General features: G+C 46.2%; 1 protein-coding gene across 1 annotated transcript; it reads left to right on the forward strand.

The window, feature by feature from the left end:
• The first annotated feature begins 443 nt into the window (after positions 1-443).
• On the forward strand, positions 444-10578 carry LOC121536566 (mitogen-activated protein kinase 7). Its single transcript, XM_041843945.2, is given in 8 exon segments — positions 444-643; positions 1442-1758; positions 3540-3699; positions 3883-5435; positions 5700-6670; positions 6672-6782; positions 9441-9574; positions 9991-10578. Coding segments are annotated over 7 exon segments (3393 nt in total). The 5' UTR covers positions 444-643; positions 1442-1445; the 3' UTR covers positions 10142-10578.
• Positions 10579-12640: the final 2062 nt, after the last annotated feature.

The following is a 12640-nucleotide window of genomic DNA, read 5'->3' on the forward strand; positions in this document are numbered from 1 at the left end:
GGGATGGGCCAACAAGTGATTTATGCTTCAGTAAGGTTGGCTTCTTAGCGTTCATAGCAATGGTTATCAACTGTACCACAGAAATTGAACTTAAATCACAGAACATAGATGTTGTGGTGGCAGCTGCAAAGATGTATTTGGATATACAAGATTTGACTTCAGAAGAGTAACAGGGTGTGTTGAGGGGTGGTGTCCCTTCCTCCCAGGACGTTGGCATGGCGCAGGAGCAGATAGGGTCAAAGTAGTTGAATGGAGTAGTGGGTTTTTAATGATGGTGGTGGTGTCTAGGGCTATATTTAACTTTCTTAGAGGAACAGGACTAATGAAGATAATTTTATGTATGTAGGCCGTGACTGGCCTCACACTCCAGTACAGTAGGTGGCGGTGTATGCACCTAAAACTTGGATGCTATCCGCCAACCAAATCCCAAAGAAGAAGAAGAACACAAGGAAGTATATAACGATAACGAGAAATTGCCATGGAATGTAGCGAACTGCTATTGTAGTTTATTTTCCAGGTGAACATTAAAAACAGTTTATGGATTGGCATTTGGCATGCATATTTGATAAAGGCTTCAGCTCAGTTCATGGAAGCAGTCGTTTTGTTGACCATTGTGGGGAAGCTATCTTTTCTAAAGACGCAGGTAGGTTAATAATGATACGCCCATGCAAGAGGGTACACTGTTCTTCATTGTCCGTGAATAAAAATGATTCCGTTGGGATCAGAGTCCTATTGTAGTAGCTGATCTCGTGATGAGATTATTTATTGGATTACCCCAAAATGCAATCAACTAGGCTACAATATCTCAGAGCTGATTGTGTGATCTTTGACAAATCAGCCAATGATTGATCTATAACAAATAATAATCATCTGCTTATTTTGATATGATATTGCAATTTCCAAATGTTATGGATATTGCGATTATTTCATATAACATAGGCTTTATTCTTTTTCATGAGGCTGAGGGGAGGACAGCTCATAATAATGGCTGGAACAGAGCGAATGGCATCAAACATGTATTTGATACCATTCTACTCCAGCCATTACCACGAGCCCGTCCTCCCCAATTAAGGTGCCACCAACCTCCTATGAATAGGGCTATTGATTATGATAGTCAAGGCCTTTTCCTAGCACAGGTATTAAATAGACATAGCTTACACAAATGTTATACTTGAACCTTCAACCCATGTTGCAGTCAGTATGGCATTGGGATTTCAATTTCAATTTTCTAACGACCACTGGTTTCCTCAATGATGTATCTGGAAACTGAACCTACCTGCCGGGGGATTGAGATTTTAATCAAATGAAAAAAGCTTTCAATCAACTGCTTTCAATGTAAAGAAATGAGTTGGAACTCAGCTGCATAGCCTAAGTCAAAAATAGATGTAACTTCTGGTTAATCATGTCCCTTCCATTTCCTCTTCTCTTCCCTTACCTCTAGGATCATGTCATCCAAGGAGGGGGGGGAAGGTGAAACTGCTAAATCCGGGTCTATGGCAACACAGAGTTCAATGGCCGTCAACAATGATAGGGACAACGACCACAAGAACCATCATGAGGAAGTAGGGAGGTTGCACGCGGAACCAAGCAACGAAACAGGCAGTACGGCAGACACCAGCACAGCAGCCAAGAACTTAGCTTTGCTCAAAGCCCACTCCCTGGATGTGAATTTTGAGGTTGGCGAGGAGTATGACGTCATAGAGACCATCGGCACAGGGGCCTATGGCGTCGTGTCCTCCGCCAGGAGGCGGGACAATGGTGAGAGGCTGCTTTGAAGTTTTAGGCTGTGACTGAAAAAAATACTAGTTGTCAAATCCTTGCTTGCTCCATCCTTGTTATATCAAATTCTCGCAAAGCTTGTTGTCGGGGCAGGTCCAAGGGAGGGAGAGACCTTGGATCCTCTCCACCCATTGGCTTCTGGGCGCTTGGGCCTTGGGGGCCTGGGCCTATCCAGTTTTTTGTTATAGGCCTACCTTAAAATATTGCCTGCCCAATTTATTTTTTGACATTTTTTTTAGATAGAAATTACCCATCAAAAATAATAAATTAAGGGGACATATTCATCATCTCCAGCACCACACCAACATATGTGAAAACAGCGTGTTTCTATTAGGGCTGGTAATTGCCAAGCACCTCACGATACGATATTATCATGATACTTATCGATATTATCACTATGTATTGCGATTCTCACGATTCCATAGGTGTTGCGATTTGATACTGTGATTTTATTGCGATGCGATGTTCCAAACATAACATACTTTAATATATATAATATAATATGCCATTTAGCAGACGCTTTTATCCAAAGCGACTTACAGTCGTGCATGCATACATTTTTGTGTATGGGTGGTCCCTACTTCTCACCATACAGTGAGGTTTTCCTACTTTCAAAGCATGTAGAGGTCTGTAATTTTTATCATAGGTACACTTCAACTGTGAGAGACGGAATCTAAAACAAAAATCCAGAAAATCACATTGTATGATTTGTAAGTAATTAATTTGTATTTTATTGCATGACATAAGTTTGTTTTCAGACTTAGCCCCGGATGACTGGAAAGAGATTCACAGGTTATTTTACTATTAGATGGTATGCGTAATGAAATAAGGTGTGTTTGTAAAGCAGAATTTACGTTGTCATATACTGATAAAACATAATGGTTCTCTTTGTTAATCTTTATCCTATCTTTTGCTAGCTATACTGAACAAAAATATAAACGCAGCATGTAAAGTGTTGGTCCCATTTTTCATGAGCTAAAATAAAAGATCCCAGGAATTTTCCATACAGATTTTGAGCACAAATTTGTTTACTTACCTGTTAGTGAGCATTTCTCATTTGCCAAGATAATCCATCCATCTGACAGGTGTGGCATATCAAGAAGCTGATTTAATCAGCATGATCATTACACAGGTGCACCTTGTGCTGGGGACAATGAAAGGTCACTCTAAAATGTGCAGTTTTGTCACAACACAATGCCACAGATGTCTCAAGTTTTGAAGGAGCGTGCAATTGGCATGCTGACTGCAGGAATGTCCAACAGAGCTTTTGCCAGAGAATTGAATGTATATTTCTCTACCATAAGCCGCCTTGAATGTTGTTTTAGAGAATTTTGCAGTACATCCAACCGGCCTCACAATCGCAGACCATGTGTAACCACACCAGCCGAGGACCTCCACATCCAGCTTCTTCACCTGCGGGATCGTCTGAAGAGGGGGGGTGCTGAGGAGTATTTTTGTCTGTAATAAAGTCCTTTTGTGGGGAAAAACTAATTCTGATTGGCTGTGCCTGGCTACCCAGTGGGTGGACCTGGCTCCCAAGTGGGTGGACCAGGCTCCCAAGTGGGTGGGTCTATGCCCTCCCAGGCCCACCCATGGCTGCGCCCCTCACTGCCCAGTCATGTGGAATCCATAGATTAGGGCCTAATGAATTTATTTAAATTGACTGATTTCCTTCTCAGTAAAAAAACCTTTGAAATTCTTGCATGTTGCGTTTATATTTTTGTTCAGTATATTTTTTCATCTGGGTAACTTATCTGCAGGTCAACAAGTGGCAATTAAGAAGATTCCCAATGCTTTTGAGGTGGTGCAAAACGCTAAGCGTACATTGCGAGAGCTGAAGATTCTCAAGCATTTCAAACATGACAACATTATCGCCATCAAAGACATCCTCCAGCCTAGCCTCCCTCACTTCAAGTCTGTGTAAGTAACTCTTATTCTTCGTTATATTTCTGGATGCCCCTTATTTGAAAGTAAATGTTTTTTGTAAAGTCAAGGGGAAAAAAACATACAAATGACTGGATACAACAAAGAGTTCATTTCTCTTACTATCCCTTTCTCCATCTAATCTTTACTGTCTTGTCCTCGTCTCTCCTCCTCTTCCAGATATGTGGTTCTGGACCTGATGGAGAGTGACCTCCACCAGATAATCCACTCCCGGCAGCCGCTGACTCCAGAGCACACACGCTACTTCCTGTACCAGCTCCTACGCGGTCTCAAGTACGTGCACTCGGCCAATGTCATCCACCGCGACCTCAAGCCCTCTAACCTGCTGGTCAATGAGAACTGCGAGCTGAAGATCGGCGACTTCGGCATGGCCCGGGGCCTTAGCTCGCACCCCGAGGAGTCCCACTCCTTCATGACCGAGTACGTGGCCACGCGCTGGTACCGCGCCCCCGAGCTAATGCTCTCGCTGCACCACTACAGCCTGGCCATCGACATGTGGTCCGTGGGCTGCATCTTTGCCGAGATGCTGGGCCGCAAGCAGCTGTTTCCCGGGAAGCACTATGTCCACCAGCTGCAGCTTATCCTGTCTGTGTTGGGCACACCGCCGGAGGGCGTGATCGGGGCCATTGGGGCCGACCGGGTGCGCTCGTATGTGCGGAGCCTGCCGTCGCGCGCCCCCGTGCCCCTGGCCAAGTTGTACCCGCAGGCAGAGCCTGCTGCCCTGGACCTGCTGGCCACCATGCTGCGCTTCGATCCTCGCGAGCGGATTGATGTGAGCCAGGCACTGGAGCACCCCTACCTGTCCAAGTACCACGACCAGGACGATGAGCCCATCTGCGTGCCCGCCTTCGACTTTGAGTTCGACAAGGCGCCCATGAGCCGGGAGCAGATCAAAGAGGCCATCCTGGTGGAGATCCAAGACTTCCACCGGCGGAAACAGAACAACCGCCAGAGGATCCAGTTCAGGCCCTTACAGAGGCAGGCTGGTGGCAGCAATGACCAAGGGTCTGCTCAAACCTCCACCGTCAACCTGACCAATAACTCATTGGCTTCCATGTCACGACCGTCACAGGTATCGCAGATGCAGCCTCAACCAGTGTCAGAGACTCAAGCCAATCAGCATCATAAAACGACAGGAGGGAGCCAGACTTTCGCCAATCAGCTGCCGTCCTTTAGTAAACAGGCCCCGCCCCTTTCAGAGGTGACCCCGTCCCAACGTCTGACCCACACGTTGCCTCCCCTGACCCAGACAGAGAGTTGCCAGGACGTGGACATGCCCAGCGCCAACTCGGACAGCGGGCAGCCTGAGATCATAGACCTGATCACGCCAGTCTCTTCCCAGGGCACCTCACCGTCTGAAGCTCTGAGGGAAAGCTCGAAGGTGGAGGAGCTAGTACCCACCAGCCAGGGGGGGCCTCTGACCCAAGTCACCCAGAGTCAGCCAATGTCTCAGGGCCAGGCTGCGTCTTCCCTGTCCTCCACTTTAGTACACGACACCATGGCTCCTCTGCCCAACTCTGTGCCTTCTCTCATGCTCTCCCAGGCCCAAGCTCAGTCGCTTTCGCAGTCCCTCACACAGTCATTGTCCAAGGGGGCGAGGGGAACAGCGGGGGCGGGAGAAGGGACCAGGAAAGATGGAGCCATTTCGGAGGACACCAAAGCAGCGCTCAAGGAGGCCTTGCGGAAGTCGGCTCTCAGAAACAAAGCCAGAGGTAAATTGTAACAGTCTACACTTTCGAGTCTCCTCTCCTCTTAAAAAGGTCTGACGTGCTTGCGTCTTACTGTGTTCCTTTTAAACGGATAGTTCAGTATGTGCATGACATTTTAAACATGCAGACTGGTGGACATTGACTTATATTGGGTTTTGGTTAGAAAACCAAAGCAGTCTCTCCTTGTCCATTGACTACTTTCAATGTAAGGAAACAAATGTATAAATTGTCTGCACTACCCTTTAACCAGAATATTTCTCTCTTCAGATGGAGGTCCTACAGCGCTGAGTATGGATACAGGTGGAGCAGGTCTGTCATCCTCCCTCTCTCTTCCGGAGCTACGGCGGCCCGTCACAGCCCAGGAGCGTCAAAGAGAAAGGGAGGAGAAGAGGCGGAGGAGGCAGGAGCGAGCTAAGGAGCGGGAGAGGAAGATGAAAGAGAAGGAGAGAAAAGAAGGGGACTCGTTGGGTGGGGTTCTCCTGAGCGACAACGACAAGAGCCTATTGGAACGCTGGAAGAGGATGATGGACAGCCGTGCAGACAAATCACAGACCCCTGATGTCGACGCAGCCAAAACTAAGGGCTGCAAAGTAAATTCCCACCTCGGCGGGAAGTCTAGCGATAACACCGAGGCGGCAATGGCTGTAAATCACACAAAATCGGATAAGGAAGCAGGGGAGATTCAGACTCACAAACAGACGGTACCCCAAATAGAGCCCAATCTGTCAGGCATGTTCCAGCCACTAAATACCCAGGGCTCACTGCCTTTCTCTCTAGGCCAGACAAAGGGAGGGGAGATGGGGCGTGTGGCTGTGAGTGGAGGGATGGATCTGTTGGATGGAGCCTCCTGTGGCTTAGCTAAAAACAACACGCTAAAACCGACGCAGGGTGTGTACGAAGGGCTGAGGATCTTCAACTGTCTGGGGAATTGGGCCGGGCAGCAGCAGGTAGGGGCCGGGACTTCCCAGCAACAGCAGCTACTCCTTAACAGATCACCCCAAGCCTGCCAGACAAGCTTCCCTCAGCCTCAGCTGCACCCCGTGGAGACTTTCTTGACGAAAGCCCCAGCACTGCCACCGAGAGAAACCAATGGCAACATGAGAACAGGGGGAGGCCAGAACAACATCAACGCTCACCCTAACTCAGTCACTAGTGGTGCCGGGCCCATGGAGAAGCTGTGCTCGGCTCTGAGAGAGAAGCCCGGGTCCCACACGCAGAGCCCTCTCTGCGGGGCCTTAGGGGGCCCCGTCCCTTCCTCAGCCCAGCTTAGGGTTCACAGACACCGGACAGCCGGGGCACGCTGTGGCCCCTGACATCCACACGGTCACACTGCAGCTCTCAAAGTCACAGGTGGGTCTGAGTCTTCCTTTCTTCTTAATCTCGCTCTCTTTTAGAGCCCCCTGTTATATATATTTTTTAGCAGTATTGTAGTTATGTATTTTTCATATTTTTATTCAAGTCTGAATATTGGCCATATCTTGTCTGGTAATCTAACATTTGTTTGGGGGGTTATAAAAGCAGATGAACTAAACCACTAACTTAGAAAAGCTAGAGGGCAGACTTGGGACAAAATACTGATAGCAAAATACTGACAGTCAACTGAGTGGGACTTGCTATGGGTTAAAGCTATTAATGATACAAAGAATATACCTTTTAATGCCTTATGAGTTAAATTGTCGAACCCTATCAAAACCCCAAATATAACCTGACTTTACCTCAGTTTGTAAACAATGGAACTGTAAACATGTATAGCTTGAAAACATAGTTAAAAGTATAATTTTCATATTTACAATACAACATCCGTGTGTGCAGAGTGCGTGTCTAATCAAGTGTATGTGTGTCTGTGCCTGTGTGTATGTGTCTCTTCACAGTCCCTACTGTTCCAGAAGGTGTATTTGTATCTGTTTTTTTAAAATCTGATTATACTGCTTGCATCAGTTACCTGATGTGGAATAGAGTTCCATGAAGCCATGGCTCTGTGTAGTACTGTGCGCCTCCCATAGTCTGTTCTGGACTTGGGGATTGTGAAGAGACATTTGGTGGCATGTCTTGTGGGGTATGCATGGGTGTCCGAGCTGTGTGCTAGTAGTTTAAACCGACACTGGTGCATTCAGCCTGTCAACACTTCGTACAAACACAAATAGTGATGAAGTCAATCTCTCCTCCACTTTGAGCCATGAGAGATGTACATGCATATTGTTGTTAGCTCTCCGTGTACATTTAAGGGCCAGCCGTGCTGCCCTGTTCTGAGCCAATTGTAATTTTCCGAGGTCCCTCTTTGTGGCACCTGACCACACGACTGAACAGTAGTCCAGGTGTGACAAAACTAGGGCCTGTAGGACCTGCTTTGTTGATAGTGTTGTTAAAATGGCAGAGCAGCCCTTTATTATGGACAGACTTCTCCCCATCATAGCTACCGTTGTTTCAACATGTTTTGACCATGACAGTTTACAATCCAGGGTTACTCCAAACAGTTTAGTCACTTCAACTTGCACAATTTCCACATTATATATTACAAGATTTAGTTGAGGTTTAGGGTTTAGTGAATGATTTGTCCCAAATACAATGCTTTTAGTTTTTGAAATATTTAGGACAAACTTATTCCTTGCCACCCATTCAGAAACTAACTGCAGCTCTTTAAGTGTTGCAGTGATTTCACTCGCTGTAGTAGCTGACGTGTATAGTGTTAAATCATCCGCAAACATACACACTGGCTTTACTAATGACATGCCACTGGCCTTGAGTAAAGACTGAAAAAAGTAAGGGGTCTAGACAGCTGTCCTGGGGAATTCCTGATTCTACCGGAATTATGTTGGAGGCTTCCATTAAAGAACACCCTCTGTGTTCTGTTAGACAGGTAACTCGTTATCCATAATATAGCAGGGGGTGTAAAGCCATAACACAACTTTTTCCATCAGCAGACTATGATAGATAATGTCAAAAGCCGCACTGAAGTCAAACAAAACAGCTCCCACAATCTTTTTATCGTCAGATTCGCTCAGCAAATTTTCAGTCATTTGTGTAAGTGCCGTGCTTGTTGAATGTCCTTCCCTGTAAGTGTGCTGAAAGTCTGTTGTCAATTTGTTTACAATAAAATAGTATTGTATCTGGTCAAACACAATTTTTTCCAAAAGTCTATTAAGGGTGGGTAAGAGGCTGATTGGTCGGCTATTTGAACCAGTAAAAGGGGGCTTTACTATTCTTGGGTAGCAGAATGACTTTTGCTTCCCTCCAGGCCTGAGCGCACACACTTTCTAGTAGGCTGAGATTGAAGATGTGGCAAATAGGAGTGGTAATATCGTCCGCTATTATCCTCAGTCATTTTCCATCCCAAGTTGTCAGACCACAGTGGCTTGTCATTGTGGATAGACAACAATCCATTTTTCACATCCACACTCACTTGACGGAATTCACAATTACAATGCTCGTCTTTCATAATTTGATCAGTTATACTTGGATGTTTAGCGTCAGCGTTTGTTGCTGGCATGTCATGCCTACATTGGCTAATCTTGCCAAAGAAAAAAAATCATTAAAGTAAATGGCAATATCAGTGGGTTTTGTGATGAATGAGCCATCTGATTCAATGAATGATGGATCTAAGTTTTGCCTTTTTGTCAAATTTCATTTAAGGAGCTCCAAAGTGTTTTACTATCATTCTTTATGTCATTTATCTTTGTCATAGTGTAGTTTCTTTTTATTCAGTTTAGTCACATGATTTGCAGTACGTTTGCCAATTGGTTGTACAGCCAGACTTATTTGCCATTCCTTTTGCCTCATCCCTCAACCATACCAATTTTGAATTCCTCATCAATCCACGGGGATTTAAGTTTTTACAGTCATTTTCTTAATGGGTGCATACTTATTAGAAACTGGAATAAGCAATTTCATAAATGTGTCAAGTGCAGCGTCTGGTTGCTCCTCATTACACACCACAGACAAACAAATATTCTTTACATCAACAACAGATGTTGGTGAAGCCGGGTTTTAACGTCTCGTTGCCACTCTCAGGTGGAAGATGTGCTGCCTCCGGTGTTCTCCGTCACCCCTAAGGGCAGTGGGGCGGGGTACGGAGTGGGCTTTGACCTGGATGACCTCTTCAACCAGTCCCTCACTGACCTCCAGCACGCAGACCTCAGAGACAGGTGAGTCAAACTTTACACCTATTCCATAGTACCTGGAACAGTGTTGCAGAACACTATGAAAACATCATTCATTTGCTTATGTTAAACATAGTTTAAACAAGTATACCCCAGAAACCACTGTAATAATAATATAATATGCCATTTAGCAGACGCTTTTATCCAAAAGCGATTTACAGTCATGCGTGCATACATTTTTACGTATGGGTGGTCCCGGGGATTGAACCCACTACCCTGGCGTTACAAGCGCCATGCTCTACCAATTGAGCTACAGAGGACCACTGTAGATGCAAATGTTGTACCATACATACATTTGGAGTTGGTGTACTGTCAGTCAAAATGATAATCAGCACCAGCAGGCGAACTTCTCTAACCCTCACTCTCTTTTCCAACCCTCACTCTCTTTTCTCCTCCGTCAGTTACAATGACTCAGGCCCCCTCTCAGCCTCCCTGCTCTCTGATTGGCTGGAGGTGCACCGCATGACTCCGGCTGACCTGGAATCACTACAGCAGGAACTACAGCTAGGATCTCCCATGATCCTCTCTGACTCCATCCCTCCTGACACCTGACTCTTAATGCTTCCCTCCTTCTGGAATAACAACCAGACACTGGAGGTAGAAATGGCCCCTTACCACAGATCAGGTTACATAGGCTGCACCCCAAGTGGTACCCTATTTCCCATAAAGGGCACTACTTTGGGAGTAGATTGCCCCCTAACTAGTCCCAGATCGAGGCTACTATACAGGGTATTTCACCCCCTGATGGTGAAGTTGCGTGCATCCCAAATGGTACCTTAACTCCCCTATGTAAATGCCCTACTTCTGGCCAGGGCCTTGTGTCCCTACATCGGAAGTTTGCTAGAAAGGAAAGTCTGAGCCCTGGGTGATCAAATTAACATTTTAGTTATGCGTTTTGTAATAGACACTACTGTGGAGCATTTATTTCATGTTTTTTTTTTCTACCATTACTTCATGCAGTGTTCACAGTTCTTTTAATAAAGATAATTGGGTCATAACCGGTCTATGATTGCTGCTGTTTTACAATGGGCCCTGAAGCAGAGGAGAGAAGGGGTTTGTTAACATAATTGTAGCCTATTCAGGTTATTACACCAGCAGGGGAAAATACATTGATGAAATCACAATGACTGGGTCATGTTCATTAGGGCACGCAACAGAAAACACTTTGCAATTATTATAATTGTTTTGCATTTGTTATTGGATAAGTCCAGGTAGTCCTCCGGTTTCAGTCTGCTTTCTTCCGTTTGGTTGCCTAATGAATACGACCCTGATCAGGAATGATCTATTAGGAACAAGCCAATGCTCAACGTTGTCACCATTAAAAGCAACCCTGTTGAATCCTCTCCGCTACCATCCGCTGTCAAAAAGTTGTCGTTTCGTGTTATTGGAGAGTTGAGGGTCTTGTAATTTGAGAGTTGACAATCGTTCACCACAGTGAATGAGTGTGAACGCATGAACAGAAATGGAGATTAGTGTTGGCAGGTAATCATGTTTCAGTAAATTCAGTGCAGTACTAATCTGTTGATCATTATGCATTTACATTTGTACGTTTATAAAACATATACCCATAGGCTGCCACTAAAAATAAGAAAATAAACGGAGAAATACATAGTTTAAGTAATAATATATTCAGTATAAGCAGGAAAAGAAAACAAGAAGTGGGTCTCCACCCCCCCAACATGTCTCCACCCCCAACCCTCCCAACCCAACATGTCTCCACCCCCAACCTCCCAACCCACCCAACATGTCTCCACCCCGAACCCCACCCAACATGTCTCCACCCCGAACCCCACCCACCCAACATGTCTCCACCCCCAACCTCCCAACCCACCCAACATGTCTCCACCCCCAACCTCCCAACCCACCCAACATGTCTCCACCCCGAACCCCACCCAACATGTCTCCACCCCGAACCCCACCCACCCAACATGTCTCCACCCCCAAGCTCCCAACCCCACCCAGCCAACATGTCTCCACCCCCAACCTCCCAACCAGCCAACATGTCTCCACCCCCAACCTCCCAACCAGCCAACATGTCTCCACCCCCAACCTCCCAACCAGCCAACATGTCTCCACCCCCAACCTCCCAACATGTCTCCATCCAATTTCGTAACTTTGCCCCGGAAGCATTTAACTGCAGGGCACTCACATCATATGAATGCCGACCCTTTTACCTCCTGAGGGAGTTTTCAGCTCTTATCATGACTGTTGTATACATTCCACCTCAGGACAAGAAAAATAACAAGCTGGCACTTAAACTGTACGAGGCTATAACCAAGAAGGAAAGCTTGCATCCAGAGGCTGCTTTTCTGGTTGCCGGAAATTTTTATTCTGCGTCATTACGACACGTGATGCCCAACTTACGTTAACATGTCTCCCTCGCTACTAGGGGCGATAAAGCCCACAGTTATTCTACCCGCAAGCATACAAGGCCCTCCATTCGGCAAATCAGATCATGACTCCGTACTCCTGCTTCCTGTTTTACAAGCAGAAGCTCAGACAGGAATTACCCAGGTTTTTTCGATGGAGGTCCAGTGGGTAAGATGGCAGACGGGGGGAAGGAGGAAAGTAGAACAAGTTTTGAGTGAATATTTAATAGAGGATCATATAGAGCTTTTGGAAGAGCTACAGAAGGAAATTGAACGTGACGAGAGTGAGGATGAATGAAATGCGGTGGCAGGTGCAGTGGTGATCGCCGAAAAGGAGTTGAGCGTAGAGGGAAGCGGTGTGGTGAGGAAGGTTGGCGTCAAGTGCAAAAAGAAGGATACGTGCTCCAGTAGCTCAGAGATGGAACCTGACGAGAGTGAGGATGAAGTACCTGCGGTGAGGACCGCCGAGTTTGAGCCTCGTCCCGATGATGACAAGGATGATTCTGGCTCAGTGGAATTGAGAATTGTGGAGAGAATGGATCCTTGTATTCTGGCTGATCCATATGTGGTGTCAGGTTGGGTGGAGAAGAGGTTGAGGACTGTTTTGTTGATGAAAGTAACTAAAAGTGGACTGGTGATGATTTGTGTTTCTTCCGTCCAGAGGGAAGCGGGCGCTCCGGAC

This window comes from Coregonus clupeaformis, chromosome 23, assembly GCF_020615455.1.
Source record: "Coregonus clupeaformis isolate EN_2021a chromosome 23, ASM2061545v1, whole genome shotgun sequence".
Lineage (NCBI taxonomy): Eukaryota > Metazoa > Chordata > Actinopteri > Salmoniformes > Salmonidae > Coregonus > Coregonus clupeaformis.